General features: G+C 43.3%; 1 protein-coding gene across 1 annotated transcript in view; it reads left to right on the top strand.

The window, feature by feature from the left end:
* The window catches only part of LOC114571799 (histone-lysine N-methyltransferase PRDM9-like), a 15,300-nt gene extending 582 nt beyond the window's left edge, over positions 1–14,718 (top strand). The window contains exons 2-4 of the mRNA XM_028602991.1: positions 6,395–6,485; positions 7,266–7,349; positions 14,327–14,718. Of these exons, the coding sequence (XP_028458792.1) occupies positions 6,395–6,485; positions 7,266–7,349; positions 14,327–14,718 (567 nt within the window). The remainder of the gene's footprint in view (positions 1–6,394; positions 6,486–7,265; positions 7,350–14,326) is intronic.
* Positions 14,719–17,019: the final 2,301 nt, after the last annotated feature.

Raw genomic sequence — 17,019 nt, 5'->3', positions numbered from 1 at the left:
GCATGTGTGTATGTGTGTGTGTGTGTGTGTGTGTGTGTGTGTGTGTGTGTATATATGTGTGTCTGTGTATATGCATGTGTGTGCATGTGTGTGTGTGTGTGTATGCATGTGTGTGTGTGTATGCATGTGTGTGTGTGTATGTGTGTGTGTGTGTGTGTGTGTGTGTGTGTATGTGTGTGTGTGTGTGTGTGTGTGTGTATGTGTGTGTGTGTGTGTGTGTGTGTGTGTGTGTGTGCATGTGTGTGTGTGTCAGGTAAAGACATTCTGCTGCTAGACTGCAGATCTCTGGCTGTTCTCCCAGCATGATCGGCATTTTATTGATGTTGCTTATTGGGTCAAATGTCGGGTGTTTGAGTTTGAATTTGGGGAAATATTTCGTTGGGACTGGCTGCAGTTCTGTCTCACAGCTGGCAGAAGCTCTTCTCTTTGGGGAGCCATGATTGTTTGTAGCCGCCTGTCTCGATCATTGACATATATAAGAATGGACCAGCAGACCCCGTGTCTCTGGTCTGAGACCAGTGGAGGATATCAGAAGTCTCTTTCCCGGTGCTGGCTGAGTGTTACTGAGCAGCCTCCAACTGAGCTTGAAGACGTAGATGTGACGTGAGCAACGTGTCTGAAAGTGTGAAGTCTTCTGGTAGCTGTGAGAGAGAAATCTCAATCATTCCCAATCTCACAGAGACGGAGAGTGTAGGTATATGTAAGGAGATAACATAGACACAGGCTAATTACTGATCACTAACATGCTAGTTAACATTAGTAATTACTGATCACTAACATGCTAGTTAACATTAGTAATTACTGATCACTAACATGCTAGTTAACATTAGTAATTATTGATCACTAACATGCTAGTTAAAATTAGTAATTAAACCTAAACAGCTAATGGAAGTCCAAACTGCCTGTGAGCTTCTCCTGTACTATACGGTAATTCCTCTACTGTGTGACAGTAAATCTCGTGGTTATGACCCAATCGTTAGCCTATTGTTATAAAAGCGTCTGCTACGGAGCCATAACGTGAGCTACAAGGTAATGGAGCCTTTCATACATTGTCGTGTTTCTTTAGAAATAAACAACGGAGAAATAGAGTCTTTAAACGCTTCAGATGTAAAGTTATTCTCTGTCAAAGTGACGTCAGAATGAATGGGAGTCAATGGGATGCTAACGGGAGGCGATGGCCAGGTAGCATCAAAATAGCGCCATAGGAGGTTTGAGTTCTGAAGCGAAGCTGACCCCCTTGGTCTCGATGGCCAGGTTGTGCTCACTGAGTCTGGACTTGGTCAATGTAACCAGTCCTTCCAGAGTTTTTTTGTGATAGTTGCGGGGCAAAAATCCTTCATTATTCGGCATGTTTTCTTAAAAAATGTGATGGAATATGCTATATATGATATTTATGCAATTTTATGCGATGAAAAAGAGAAAAAAAAGTTATTTCCCCCAAAGCGCTGCTTTTCGATGATGTTCACGTCGCGTAATGACGTCACTTCATAACGTTCCCATGGCAACTGGGGAAAATGGCTGCTCTTGTGTGAAGTAAATGCAAAATTTTTCAACTTTGTGCTAAGATATATTACGGGACTTTTTTGCAACGAAAATGCGGGGATTATGAAATCATGCAAACCCTGCATATTTTGCGCGGGACAGATAGCTCTGTACTCTCTCTTTAGGGACAGATAGCTCTGTACTCTCTCTTTAGGGACAGATAGCTCTGTACTCTCTCTTTAGGGACAGATAGCTCTGTACTCTCTCTTTAGGGACAGATAGCTCTGTACTCTCTCTTTAGGGACAGATAGCTCTGTACTCTCTCTTTAGGGACAGGTAGTTCTGTACTCTCTCTTTAGGGACAGATAGCTCTGTACTCTCTCTTTAGGGACAGGTAGTTCTGTACTCTCTCTTTAGGGACAGGTAGCACTGTACTCTCTCTTTAGGGACAGATAGCTCTGTACTCTCTCTTTAGGGACATATATCTCTGTACTCTCTCTTTAGGGACAGGTAGCTCTGTACGCCCTCTTTAGGGACATATAGCTCTGTACGCCCTCTTTAGGGACATATATCTCTGTACTCTCTCTTTAGGGACAGGTAGCACTGTACTCTCTCTTTAGGGACATATAGCTCTGTACGCCCTCTTTAGGGACAGATAGCTCTGTACTCTCTCTTTAGGGACATATAGCTCTGTACTCTCTCTTTAGGGACATATAGCTCTGTACTCTCTCTTTAGGGACAGATAGCTCTGTACTCTCTCTTTAGGGACATATAGCTCTGTACTCTCTCTTTAGGGACAGGTAGCTCTGTACTCTCTCTTTAGGGACAGATAGCACTGTACTCTCTCTTTAGGGACATATAGCTCTGTACGCCCTCTTTAGGGACAGATAGCACTGTACTCTCTCTTTAGGGACATATATCTCTGTACTCTCTCTTTAGGGACAGGTAGCACTGTACTCTCTCTTTAGGGACATATAGCTCTGTACGCCCTCTTTAGGGACAGATAGCTCTGTACTCTCTCTTTAGGGACATATAGCTCTGTACTCTCTCTTTAGGGACAGGTAGTTCTGTACTCTCTCTTTAGGGACATAAAGCTCTGTACTCTCTCTTTAGGGACAGATAGCTCTGTACTCTCTCTTTAGGGACATAAAGCTCTGTACTCTCTCTTTAGGGACAGATAGCTCTGTACTCTCTCTTAAGGGACATATAGCTCTGTGCTCTCTCTTTAGTGACAGATAGCTCTGTACTCTCTCTTTAGGGACATATAGCTCTGTACTCTCTCTTTAGGGACAGATAGCTCTGTACTCTCTCTTTAGGGACAGATAGCTCTGTACTCTCTCTTTAGGGACAGGTAGCTCTGTACTCTCTCTTTAGGGACAGGTAGCTCTGGACTCTCTCTTTAGGGACAGATAGCACTGTACTCTCTCTTTAGGGACAGGTAGCTCTGTACTCTCTCTTTAGGGACTCTCTTTTTACATTCTGAATCTGCAGCGTTCTCTGTCAGCTAAATCAGTAAGTCAGTAGCAGGCAATACAGGGGAGGTGCATATGAAGTGGTTTTGGGGTCCTTCTGTAAGTAATTTTGGGGTACAATTTGGTTTTGATGAATTCTACAAGCAGTAATACCACAGGCCAGCAATTAGCCTGTTCCAAACAGGCATATTTTCAACAGGCACTGCACTAGTAAACATTAATCAGAAATCACAATCAAAACAATTGTATTGTTTTATTAATAATGTTTATTAAACAGACGATAGATTATAGATATAGACCAAGATTTAATAACAAGGTTATAAAACTGACAACACTGCAAGGTACAGCTATTTATTTATTTATTTTTATTTTATTTATATCTTTTATTTTGAACATGTAAATAATACAACATCCAAAGAAAATAGTAATGTAAAAAAGAAAAAGTAAAAAAAAAATAAAACTCCATAATTTCCAGTACTTAAAGACCTCTATTTACACATTCAAAAAGGAGTAGGAAGAAGTAAAACGTATGTACTCCTACCCTTTATACCCTTTCTTTCCTATTAAATGTGTTAGCTACAATACAATAAGTCAACAGAGATAATACATTTGTAATCAATGAAAATTCATATATTTACCTATAAACAATAATTATACACATACTACACATTGTTCAATGTAAGCCCAAATTATTAATTAATTGCGCTGTATTTATCTGTACCTCTGGAATATACAGTAGTTTTTTTGAACATCTAAATTAAATTGGAATATGTTTGGACATTGCTTTAATTCATTATTTATTTTATTCCACAATTTAGTGCCGCTGACAGATACACACACACACAGTGACAGACACACACATACACACACAGAGACACACACACACACACAGAGAGACACACACACATATACACACACAGACATACACACACAGACAGAGACACAGACAAAAAAAACACACACACACACAGATACAGACACACACATACACACACAGACACACAGACATAAAAAAACTCTTAGGTTACAGTAATAGTAAATTCCCAATATGTTAAACTATTAAACCAATGTCCTCCACCCTCCCCCCATAATCACAGCATCCACAACAACATCAAGAAAAGATCAACTAACTCTCTCTCTCTCTATATATATATATATATATATATATATATATATATATATATATATATATATATATGTGTGTATACACACACACAACATACTAATACAGACAATAAGGGAACATCTGCACCCTGTCAGGATCAAAGGTTACCTTCTAACATTCAACATACAACTTATTTTATATTAAAATAATAATAATCATTGGCTATTTATGTCTTATTTCCCATCATTTCTTTTTGTTGTTTCTGTAATCTCTCTCTCTGTCTTTTGGGTTCCAGTTTAAATGTTTTCTCTGCATCAATGTGTCCCATCCTTTGTTTTAAAGCCAGTGTATACCAGGCTGTATTAAAGCCAATGATGAAATGATCATATATACATATTAAGTGTGTGTGTGAGGTGAAAGCTGAGCTCCTCTCCGTGTCCTCAGGTTCACAGCGACTACAGCAGCACAGAGCATCAGCAGCAGGACACTGAGCACTGAGCATCGCACTTTGAAGAAGGTGGAGTAAATCCCAAAGGGCTCAAAGTACACTAACACAGTTCTCTCGGTTGACTCACACTGGTCACGATCTAGGTTAGAAACTGCACACCAGTACTCCCCTGCGTCCCCCACTGAGACATTATAGATAACCAGTATGCCTTTAGACGTGCTCACTCTGCTCATGCTCTGATCAGACGTTACACTAAAGATTCTTCCCTCTGTTCGCTGCGACTTGATGAACCAATGATGCCGCCAACCCTCTCCCCAATCTGTGCATCTGAGAGTGACTTCTTCTCCCTCTGAGAAGAGCTCGACAGCAGGGGGCCCAAATTTGGGGCACACCACCAGATCATACTCTTGCTCTTTCATTGAGGCTGCACAGAAATACCGACCTGTGTGATTTAACGTTAGAGATGAAAACACCAGCGAGTAGTTTTGGTCTACTGAAGGAACAGTCTGGTTGTGTAGATCTAGGCCAGAGAACCGATTCCTCCAACGTGGGGGCTGTTCATCAGTGGAGTCAGTGACATTGCACGGCAACACAGCTGTCTGTCCCACTGAGCGGTAGATTACCTCAAATGGTAGGAACAACTGTACAGGTTGGCTGCTAACACACTGTTGTTGGTTCATCTCCAGACAGGTGTAGTCTGTAAAGTCTGTTGCTGTGACGTTGGAAACACAAAGAGCTGATGTGTTTGTCACCACTTGGTATCTTCCTCTAACATTGTCCATCACTGATGTCGTCTTGTCCCCAAAAACTGTGCTCCATGTTTCTTGCTCATATCTAGAGTCCCGTTTGAGCCACTGGATATCCAGATTATAAGCTGCTCCCCAACATGGCAGGTCCACTGTTTCTCCAAGTCTCACTGCAATAAATCTCCCTCTCCGATATATTGAAGTACAAACAGTAATAGTGAAGTTGTTGTCATGCGTCACGTTGCCCTCAGTCCAACACTCCTCTCGGTACCGGCCGGAGTCTGAATGGGTCAGGTGGAGGATGGTGTAAGAAGAAGTTTTCACCGAGCTGACAAGTCGTTGTTTCAGGTGTTGAGGTACTGAGGAGCTGTTGGACCAGAGGTCAGAGGTGTTCCACAGGACAAGCTTCTCCTCACCAACACATCTGGAGATCAGGCAGGAGGTGGTGTTCTCGGGGAGGTTGAAGGTGTAATTGGTCCTTTCCTCTCGGACGATGATATGTTCTTGAGCATGGATGTTGTTGATGAGAGCAAACAGCAGGAAGGAGAGCTCTGTGACTGCAGCCATTCTGCTCCGAGGTCGACAAACACTGACACCACTCAGCTCATATACGCTCTACACCAACCCTCATCAGATCACCATGACAACCCTCATCAGCAGCTGCTCTTTTCCTGTTTTTAACAAACATGACTTCTTTATCACATCATCAGAGGAAACTTAGCAACATGACTTCTTTATCTCATCATTAGAGGAAACTTAGCAGCAGCAGCTCTCTATCCAGTAATCAGTGTCCTTTACATGACTCTAGAGAGTGTGTGTGTGTGTGTGTGTGTGTGTGTGTGTGTGTGTGTGTGTGTGTGTGTGTGTGTGTGTGTGATCCGTCAGATCGCCATGCCAACCCTCATCAGCAGCTGCTCTTTTCCTGTTTTTATCAAACATGACTTCTTTATCTCATCATCAGAGGAAACTTTGCAGCATCAGCTCTCTATCCAGTAATCAATGTCCTTTACATGACTCTAAAACCACAGAGGCTTACGTGTCTTCATACACACATGTATGTGTGTGTGTGTGTCTCTGTCTGCGTGTGTGTGTGTGTGTGTGTGTGTGTGTGTGTGATACTGTACCTGTGCATGTGTTTCAGGAGGAAGTCCTGGCTGAGATGAGGAGACTCCGTGAGTCTTTGCTACAGGAGCTGCGGAGGCTGCTGGAGGAGAGGAGTCAACATTTAAAGGGTAACCTCCACTCTATTTCAGGAAGGATTTTTAACAATCTCTGAGTCATACCCTGAACTCTGAGATGGGAAACTCTGAATCCACCAGACTCCATGTAAATAATCAGGACTTTTAGCATGTATAGAGCCAGCATATCTCCACCAGACTCCATGTAAATAATCAGGACTTTTAGCGTGTATAGAGCCAGCATATTTCCACCAGACTCCATGTAAATAATCAGGACTTTTAGCGTGTATAGAGCCAGCATATCTCCACCAGACTCCATGTAAATAATCAGGACTTTTAGCGTGTATAGAGCCAGCATATCTCCACCAGACTCCATGTAAATAATCAGGACTTTTAGCGTGTATAGAGCCAGCATATCTCCACCAGACTCCATGTAAATAATCAGGACTTTTAGCGTGTATAGAGCCAGCATATCTCCACATGTAAATGGGTGAATTAAGGGTTTATTTCAACCAAATCAGAGTGGTGATTGTTGGAACAGTGGAAAGATGAACCAAGACTGCTTTTGGTAGTTTTATTTAGTTTCTGTTCACTTTGAATGAAGTGTGTTTTACGATGATAAAAGTCCTGATTATGTGGTGGAGTTTGGTGATGGTGATTTCAGGGCTGTTTTATGTTAAACTAAAAGGATCTTACTCTTTAACTAAAATGTCTATCTCTGTAGGGATCCATCCCATAATGTTGTCAGACACTTAATAATCTGAGTCTGTCAGCAGCAACAACAGAACTTTTAGTGGACTCTAACTGGCGGTTCCTTCCCCCTATTGTCTGCAGACGCTGCACTCGAGCCTCAGCAGGACTCTGCGGTTGAAGGACCCCCTGAGGTGGAGGCAAGCCACCAATCAGACGCCGCGCCAGGTAGGGCTGCTCGATTATGGAAAAAAAATATAATCACGATTATTCGGTCAATATTGAAATCACGATAATTTAACACGATTGCTCGTTGACTTCTGGAAAGATGTTGCAATTAGAATGAAATTCAACAATTGACAAATGAAACGTTTTTTCCGAAAGTACTTAAAACCCAAGATAAAGGTCTCAATACAAAACGTTTCATCAAACCTCAAAAACAATTCTTCTAATCGCATAACCAAAGGTTCTAATCCAACACAATGCACGAAAGCATGAAAAACAGTCTCCGTTTGAGGACAGAAAGGACAAGCTGAATCAACTTCTGGATTAAACACTGAAATAAAAGAATTGACAGCAATGGCACCATGGAGAATTCTCCATTGTATATCACCAAACCTTTTAGACAATGGTGGCTTATATAGTGATCTCCATTCAGGTTTTACATCATTACAGGGAGAGAGAGAGACAGGGAGAGAGAGCAAGAGAGTGAGAGAGAGAGAGGGAGAGAGAGAGAGAGAGAGAGAGAGAGAGAGAGAGAGAGAGAGAGAGAGAGAGAGAGAGAGACAGAGAGAGAGGGAGGGAGAGAGAGAGAGAGGGAGACAGAGAGAGAAAGAAAGAGAGAGAGAGACAGAGAGAGAGACAGGGAGAGAGAGAGGAGAGAGAGAGAGACAGAGAGAGAGACAGAGATGCAGGGAGAGAGAGAGAGAGAGGGAGAGAGAGAGGGAGAGACAGAGAGAGAGAGAGACAGAGAGAGAGAGAGAGAGAGAGAGAGAGAGAGAGAGAGAGAGAGAGAGAGAGAGAGAGAGAGAGAGAGAGAGAGAGAGAGAGAGAGAGAGAGAGAGAGACAGAGAGAGAGACAGAGAGAGAGATTTTTTTGATTTTTACAAAACCTTTATTTTCAGAAAGACATTTCTTTCTCTACCAGAACATCATATTGTTCTTAGATGCACAAAACCAAATAAAACCACATGTAATAAATAAATAATCTCATAAAAACACAGAGTGAAAGACGAGCTCATCGTCCTTCACAGAGCACAGAGCTGTGGTGAAACACCACTGGTCTAAAAACTGTGTTATATCTTTCATCAGAGAGAGGAACCCGAAGTCCACTCTCACTCTGGCCTTCACCAGAGACACATACAGCTTTGTCAGCTCTAGTCCACTTACGTTCTCTATCTGGTTTTTACGACTTTTATAAATAGACAGTTTGGCCTGACCCACAATGAAATTCAACATTTGCCACTTATTCGCATTTTTCTTTCTGTAGCCAGCACCAAAAATAAAAGCAGTCTCACTAAAAACCTCTCCACAATCTAAAAACACAGTTTTTAAAATGTTAAAAAGAGGTTTCAGCCTGTAACAGTCCAGATAGCAGTGGGTGATGGTCTCAGGGTGGAGACAGAAAGGACACGTGGAGGACACGGTGGGATTAATCTTAGACAGGAACACATTCACGGCCAGAGCCCCGTGGAGGATCCTCCACTGCAGGTCTCCTGACCTCTTGTTCAGGGGAGGCTTGTAGAAGACTCTCCACACTGGTGTCCTGTCTTTCATTAGTCTGTCCTTCCACACCATGTCCTTCCTCTCACTCAGCGTCTTATTGTGGGTGGCCAGAACACAGTTCCTATACAGACCTTTCCCAGTCTGCATATGGAGATCAGCACCACGTGGTGTATGTTGTGCTGGTGAGTCAGTGTTATTAATAAAAAAACCAAGATCTGGAAAAGGTTCTCCAGGAACGGGGATTTCTGTCCCATTAAAATAGTCCCGCAGCATCTCTGTTTCTCCACTGTCCAGTCTGGTAATCCACTCGTTCAGGATGGTTCTGGTGTGGCGGGCCGACCTCAGGCCCAGCAGAGAAGCCACCGCCTCTGTGTTCAGGAAACCAGGACCTGCAGCCTCCACGATTCCCTTCAACTTGGTCACTCCAGCCCTCATCAGCCTCTCCGTGAGTCCAGGTCTGCTGCCATCCTTGAGATCCAGCCGGGCCCCCCACACCAGAAGCTCCTCCAGGAGCCAGAACAGAGATGCTGCAGGTTCCAGTCTGGTCCATTTAAAACGTGTCCATACTTTAAAAAGTCCTTGGTAAAACGAAGGCAAGTCACACAAAGAGATAAAACCGCAGTCTACTAAAAACAAAGAAACATCAAAACCCAGACCTGCAACCCCCCTTAAAATGGTGCTGGCTACGGGCCTCCAGACGACATCATCGTTATCATATAAAAACCTCTGTACAAACTGTAGTCTAAAAGCAGCAGTCCGGCTCTCCAAGTCCACCAAACCCTGCCCTCCCTCCTCCTTCGGCAGATATAAAACACACTTGGGGATCCAGTGCATCATATCCCAAAAAAAATTTAAAATAATCGACTGTATTGTTTTTAAAAGACCAGCTGGGGGCTCCATACATTTCAACTTGTGCCAGAGGCTGGATGCCACCAAGTTGTTTATGATGAGCACCCTTCCTCTGTACGACATGTGGGGAAGCAGCCACCTCCATTTTCCCAACGTCCCCTCCACCTTTTCAATGACTCCTTCCCAATTTTTTATCCATGGTCCCCCAGATAAACCCCCAGGTACTTTAACCCCCCCCTCTTCCAGGTCAACCCCCCAGGAAGCAGAGGGAGGCCTCCAGCCCAGCTCCCTACTGCCAGGGCTTCACTTTTGGCCCAGTTTACTTTAGCAGCAGAAAGTTGCTGAAACGTCTGAACAATATGTCCTAAAATATCCACATCTTTTTGATTTTTAATAAAAACTATGATGTCGTCTGCGTAGGCTGATACAGTAAAAGGTGTAGTAAAACCAGGTAAAACAGGCCAGTGATGCCACAGCGGACATTATGCAGCATGGGTTCAATGGATAAGGCGTACAACATCCCAGACATTGAGCAGCCTTGTCTTATCCCCTGGTTACCTTGAAGGGTTTACACAAACCTCCATTAATCTTCAGCACACTCTCAATGTTCTCGTACATTACCTTTATCTTGGCGATGAAACCAGGGCTGAGGCCGAACCTCTCCAAAACTTTCCACAGGTAACGGTGCTCAACCCGGTCAAACGCCTTTTCCTGGTCCAAAGAAACCAGACCAGTGTCTACGCCCAATGAACCAGAGACTGTCAAAATATCCCGAATTAGTGACACATTGTCAACAATGGACCTGCCGGGCACACAGTATGTTTGTGTCCTATGAATGACCCGGTCCAATACCAGTTTCAGCCTGGATGCCAGGACTTTAGACAGCATCTTGTAGTCTGCACACAACAGAGAGACCGTCCTCCAGTTTTTAATATCCTGTAGGTCCCCTTTCTTCGGGAGGAGGGTCAGCACTGCCCTCCTGCAACTCTGCGGAAGGGAACAACTATTAAAACTTTCTATAAAAACATCTAAAATGTCTGTTTTTATTACGTCCCAAAAAGTTTTGTAAAACTCAGGAGGGAGACCATCAATCCCAGGGGCCTTTCCCCCCTGCATGCTTTGTAAAGCTCTAGACACCTCCTGCTCCGTCAGGGGCCTCCAGCTCCACATTGTCGTCCCCAGACAACGTGGGTAGGTCTCTGCAGAACCTGTTAAAAGCCTCGTCATCCTCTGTGTCCTCTGTGCTGTAGAGGTCTGCGTAGAACTCCACAGCTCTCTGTCGGATCTGTGATGCTGTCGTTAACGGCTGTCCTCCTGCTGATCTCAGAGCATGGATCATCCGGCTCTGGCCATTCTTCTTCTCCAAACTAAAAAAGAACTTAGTTGGAGAGTCCATTAAAGCAGTAGTCTGGAACCTGGACCGGATCAGTGCCCCCTGTGCTCTCATGCCCAGCAGGTCTGCCAAGATGGCTTTTTTAGACTTGAGGTCTTCAATACAGCCTCGATTTCCTGTGGACTCTGCAGAACTCTGCATGTCCACTATAGATATCTCCAGATCGTTCATAGACTTGGTAATGTCTCGAGAAACATTGAGAGTGTACTGCTGACAAAGCTGCCTGATTTCAACCTTCCCAATGTCCCACCACTGCCTCAGGGAACTAAAATCTCTCCTTCTATCTCTAAAAAAAAAAAAAAAAAAAAAAAAAAAAAAAACATCCCTAAAATGTGCATCTAAAAGCAAAGCCGTGTTAAAATGCCAATACGCAGATCTGGGTTTAATATTGGCAATATAAACATCACAATACACATATGCATGATCAAAAACCGACAGGCAATATTCTACACCCCTTAAAAACATTAAAATGGTGCTTAAAACAATAAAACCTGTCTAATCTAGCCATAGTCAACCTGTTGTCCCTGCTGTGGACCCATGTGTACTGCCTCTGCTGTGCATGGTGGTCTCTCCAGACGTCTGAGAGACTATGTGTCTCCATCAGCCGCTGCATAGCTTGTTTAGAGGCAGCATGTGGTTCATTATGGTTCCGATCTAAAACATCATCATGTGTACAGTTAAAATCCCCTCCCAAAAATAAAAACTCCTCTGGTTCACACTCACTTAAAACCGTACTGAGTTCATTTAAAAAAAGAACTCTATCAGGTCCTGAGTTTGGAGCGTATACATTTATAAAAACCAGATTAAAAACTTCATACTGGGCTCTGACTACTAAGAGTCGGCCCTTTATTCTTTCATCGACAGTGTGGGACTTTGGTAGAAAGTTTCTTGCAAATAGGATTGCTACTCCTCCGCTGATGCTGCTAAGATGACTTAAAACCACCCCCCCATCCCATTCCCTCCTCCAGTCTGTCTCATTTAAAGTGTCGCTGTGCGTTTCTTGCAACATTGCAATATTTACTCCTTTAAGTTTTAAAAACTCAAAAAGGCAAGCCCTCTTCTTCACATCTCTGCCACCGTTAATATTAAGAGTGGAGATTTTAAAATTACTCATCATGTCAGATGTGAGGAGAGACACACACAAAAAAAATGACACAAAAATGAATACCAACAACAAACGGACGGACCTATTCTTCCTCACTGTCTCCATCATTTAAAAGCTCTAGTTTGATCCTCTGAAACAGTTTCTTCAACCTATAAAACTCTGGTAGAGTGAAGCCTCTCTCACCTCTAAGGTGCATTTGATCTCGTATTGAGATCAATAAAACATTTTTGTTCTCAAAATAGTCTTCAAGGTTTATGTTTTTGCTATTTTTAGTTTTCTGGAGGAACTGTCTGATTATGTCTACCTGGTACAGGTCTCCCTGCACCGACCCAACAGAGACCTGGGAGTCAGTCAGAGGCTGACTGATTACACTACATTCCTCTTCCTCCTCATCTTCTTCCATTTCTAACTCCTCTCTCTCTTCCTCCTCCACCTCTTCTTCCTCCTCTTCCTCCTCTCCTTCCTCCTCCTCTCTCACTGCCATTTTTTTTTTTGGCGTGAGAACCCTTATTCCTGATGTCCTTTTTTTTTCTTTTCCTTGCAGACAATTTTAGAACTTTGTCATTTTCACCCAAAACAACCTCATCCCTCCTCTCTGGGTCAGCTGCTGCTACTGCAGGGACAGTCAGCTCAGCCTCAGCTGATTCATCCAGAACACCTGTCTGTTCCCTACACACACCTGTCTGTTCCCTACAGACACACACCTGTCTGTTCCCACACACACCTGTCTGTTCCCCACACACACCTGTCTGTTCCCTACACACACACCTGTCTGTTCCCTGTTACTCACACCTGTCTGTTCCCTACACACACCTGTCTGTTCCCTACACACACCCTCACCCGATTTTTTTTTTTTTTTTTTTCTTCACCCACAGCACATTCCCCAGTCACACACACACTTCCATCACCCACTCCATTCATACAAACACCAAGTGTATTTACATTACTCACCCCGTGCGTCTGGTCGGGCACGTCGTCATCACCACACCGCAGTGCAGCACGCGGAGCGGCATCGCCGCTCGGCCGCGGCAGCCGGCCCCGAGGCAGCAGCCCCCGGTACCCGGGGAAGAGGGGGCCGCCCCGCCCGGCACCAGCCCTCCCTCCCGGACCGGGAGGATTCGGATCACCTCGTCTCGGCAGGCCCTCACCGTGTGGCCCACCTCTCCACAACCAAAACATTTCATCTCTGATGACGTTGCAAAAATCACGTATTCATAATCATCTACTTTAACATGGAACCGGAGGTTTAACTCCTCGTCCCGATGGTTCAGTATCATATACAGCTGTCTACGGTGAGACACCACGTGCTTCAGCAACGGAGATTTACATCCAGACAAGATCTTTTTAACGGGGGAGACTATCTTCCCGTGTCTGGACAACTCTCTGCTGAGGAAGCCATCAGAGATGAACGGTGGGACGTTGGACAGGACTACCTTGGTGGCCGGTTGAGTGAGCGGCAGCACCTGAACAAACGTTTCACACACGGTGATGCCCACCTCGATAACTTGGTTCACCTTCTCCTCCCGGTCCAGGAAGATGACCACGGCGCCGTTCATCCGAGCGGCCGACATAATACTACCGTGCCCGACCTTCTCCCCCACAGCTAGACTAATGTCCTCCACGCTGCACGGGAAACTAGGACAGATTTTAACGCCATGTTTCCTGGTGAGCGTGGAGAACCCCTCTCCATTTACCATGGCGGCTGCACACGCCGACCGGCGAGACGCCGGCAGGATTCAAAACCACCCAAATAAACCTAAACTAACCACCAAACAGTACTACAAATGAAAGATAAAGTGACCTACACCGTTAAACTAAACAAAACTAAATGAAAAATCAAACAAAGAAATAAGAAAAGTAAGAAAAAATCTACAAATCTCTGCAGCTCACTCACACACGCTCTCAACTCAGAGAGAGAGAGAGAGAGAGAGAGAGAGAGAGACAGAGAGAGAGAGAGAGAGAGAGAGAGAGAGAGAGAGAGAGAGAGCAGCACTAATAAAAAGAGTGACACTTACATTTCAAAGTTATCTGCTGATGTTTTTACTATTTTGTGTGTTTTGATCGCTGTTTATTCATAACATATTTATTCTCATTTAAATTTTCGAATTAATCGCGCAACCTCTAACCTACCAGGTGAAATCGGCCAATCAGAGCAGCCCACCCCCGCGGCGGCGGCGTGCAGCGGACGGACCTTCAGCTGTCCCACCTGCCTGAAAGCCTTCTCCGCCCGCAGCAGCGTGCGCGTGCACCAGCTCACCGTGCACGCCAAGCAGCGCCCGCACGGGTGCTCCCTCTGCGGGAAGGTGTTCGGCACCCGGGGCCACCTGCGCACGCACCGGGGGTCCGGCGCCGGGCGCACGCTCAGCTGCTCGGCGTGCGGCGAGACGTTGCCGGCCAGGTGCGTGCTGCGCCGGCACAGACTCACCTGTCAGAAGACGGGCGGAGGCTTCAGGTGTGCCGACTGTGGGAAGGAGTTCTCCAAACTCAGGTCAGGAGAGTTCAGGGCTTTACAGTTAGTTAGTTAGTTAGTTAGTTAGTTAGTTACTTAGTTAGTTAGTTAGTTTCAGTTTTTATACTGAATATTTAGAGGGAAGGAGTTCTCCAAACTCAGGTCAGGGGAGTTCAGGGCTTTACAGTTAGTTAGTTAGTTACTTAGTTAGTTACTTAGTTAGTTTCAGTTTTTATACTGAATATTTAGTGGGAAGGACTTCTCCTAACTCAGGTCAGGAGAGTTCAGGGCTTTACAGTTAGTTAGTTAGTTAGTTAGTTAGTTAGTTAGTTAGTTAGTTAGTTAGTTTCAGTTTTTATACTCAATATTTAGTGGGAAGGAGTTCTCCAAACTCAGGTCAGGAGAGTTCAGGGCTTTACAGTTAGTTAGTTAGTTAGTTAGTTAGTTAGTTAGTTAGTTTCAGTTTTTTTATACTCAATATTTAGTGGGAAGGAGTTCTCCAAACTCAGGTCAGGAGAGTTCAGGGCTTTACAGTTAGTTAGTTAGTTAGTTAGTTAGTTAGTTAGTTAGTTAGTTAGTTTCAGTTTTTATACTCAATATTTAGTGGGAAGGAGTTCTCCAAACTCAGGTCAGGAGAGTTCAGGGCTTTACAGTTAGTTAGTTAGTTAGTTAGTTAGTTAGTTAGTTAGTTAGTTTCAGTTTTTATACTCAATATTTAGTGGGAAGGAGTTCTCCAAACTCAGGTCAGGAGAGTTCAGGGCTTTACAGTTAGTTAGTTAGTTAGTTAGTTAGTTAGTTAGTTTCAGTTTTTATACTCAATATTTAGTGGGAAGGAGTTCTCCAAACTCAGGTCAGGAGAGTTCAGGGCTTTACAGTTAGTTAGTTAGTTAGTTAGTTAGTTAGTTTCAGTTTTTATACTCAATATTTAGTGGGAAGGAGTTCTCCAAACTCAGGTCAGGAGAGTTCAGGGCTTTACAGTTAGTTAGTTAGTTAGTTAGTTAGTTAGTTAGTTAGTTAGTTAGTTTCAGTTTTTATACTCAATATTTAGTGGGAAGGAGTTCTCCAAACTCAGGACAGGAGAGTTCAGGGCTTTACAGTTAGTTAGTTAGTTAGTTAGTTAGTTAGTTAGTTAGTTAGTTTCAGTTTTTTATACTCAATATTTAGTGGGAAGGAGTTCTCCAAACTCAGGTCAGGAGAGTTCAGGGCTTTACAGTTAGTTAGTTAGTGAGTTAGTTAGTTAGTTAGCGTTAGTTAGTTTCAGTTTTTATACTCAATATTTAGTGGGAAGGAGTTCTCCAAACTCAGGTCAGGAGAGTTCAGGGCTTTACAGTTAGTTAGTTAGTTAGTTAGTTAGTTAGTTAGTTAGTTTCAGTTTTTATACTCAATATTTAGTGGGAAGGAGTTCTCCAAACTCAGGTCAGGAGAGTTCAGGGCTTTACAGTTAGTTAGTTAGTTAGTTAGTTAGTTAGTTAGTTTCAGTTTTTATACTCAATATTTAGTGGGAAAGAGTTCTCCAAACTCAGGTCAGGAGAGTTCAGGGCTTTACAGTTAGTTAGTTAGTTAGTTAGTTAGTTAGTTAGTTAGTTAGTTTCAGTTTTTATACTCAATATTTAGTGGGAAGGAGTTCTCCAAACTCAGGACAGGAGAGTTCAGGGCTTTACAGTTAGTTAGTTAGTTAGTTAGTTAGTTAGTTAGTTAGTTTCAGTTTTTATACTCAATATTTAGTGGGAAGGAGTTCTCCAAACTCAGGTCAGGAGAGTTCAGGGCTTTACAGTTAGTTAGTTAGTGAGTTAGTTAGTTAGTTAGTTAGTTAGTTTCAGTTTTTATACTCAATATTTAGTGGGAAGGAGTTCTCCAAACTCAGGTCAGGAGAGTTCAGGGCTTTACAGTTAGTTAGTTAGTTAGTTAGTTAGTTAGTTAGTTTCAGTTTTTATACTCAATATTTAGTGGGAAGGAGTTCTCCAAACTCAGGTCAGGAGAGTTCAGGGCTTTACAGTTAGTTAGTTAGTTAGTTAGTTAGTTAGTTAGTTAGTTTCAGTTTTTATACTCAATATTTAGTGGGAAGGAGTTCTCCAAACTCAGGTCAGGAGAGTTCAGGGCTTTACAGTTAGTTTTATACTCAATATTTAGTTAGTTCAGGAGAGTTCAGGGTTAGTTAGTTTTAGTTAGTTTTAGTTTCAGTTTTTATACTCAATATTTAGTGGGAAGGAGTTCTCCAAACTCAGGTCAGGAGAGTTCAGGGCTTTACAGTTAGTTAGTTAGTTAGTTAGTTAGTTAGTTAGTTAGTTATATTTAGTGGGAAGGAGTTTTTAAACTCAATAGGAGAGTTGGGAAGGAGTTCTCCAAACTCAGGTCAGGAGATTTAGTGGGAAGGGTT

Source organism: Perca flavescens, chromosome 17 (genome assembly GCF_004354835.1).
Source record: "Perca flavescens isolate YP-PL-M2 chromosome 17, PFLA_1.0, whole genome shotgun sequence".
Lineage (NCBI taxonomy): Eukaryota > Metazoa > Chordata > Actinopteri > Perciformes > Percidae > Perca > Perca flavescens.
Note: the sequence above shows the minus strand (reverse complement) of the source record. Positions and strands in the feature narration are given on the sequence as shown.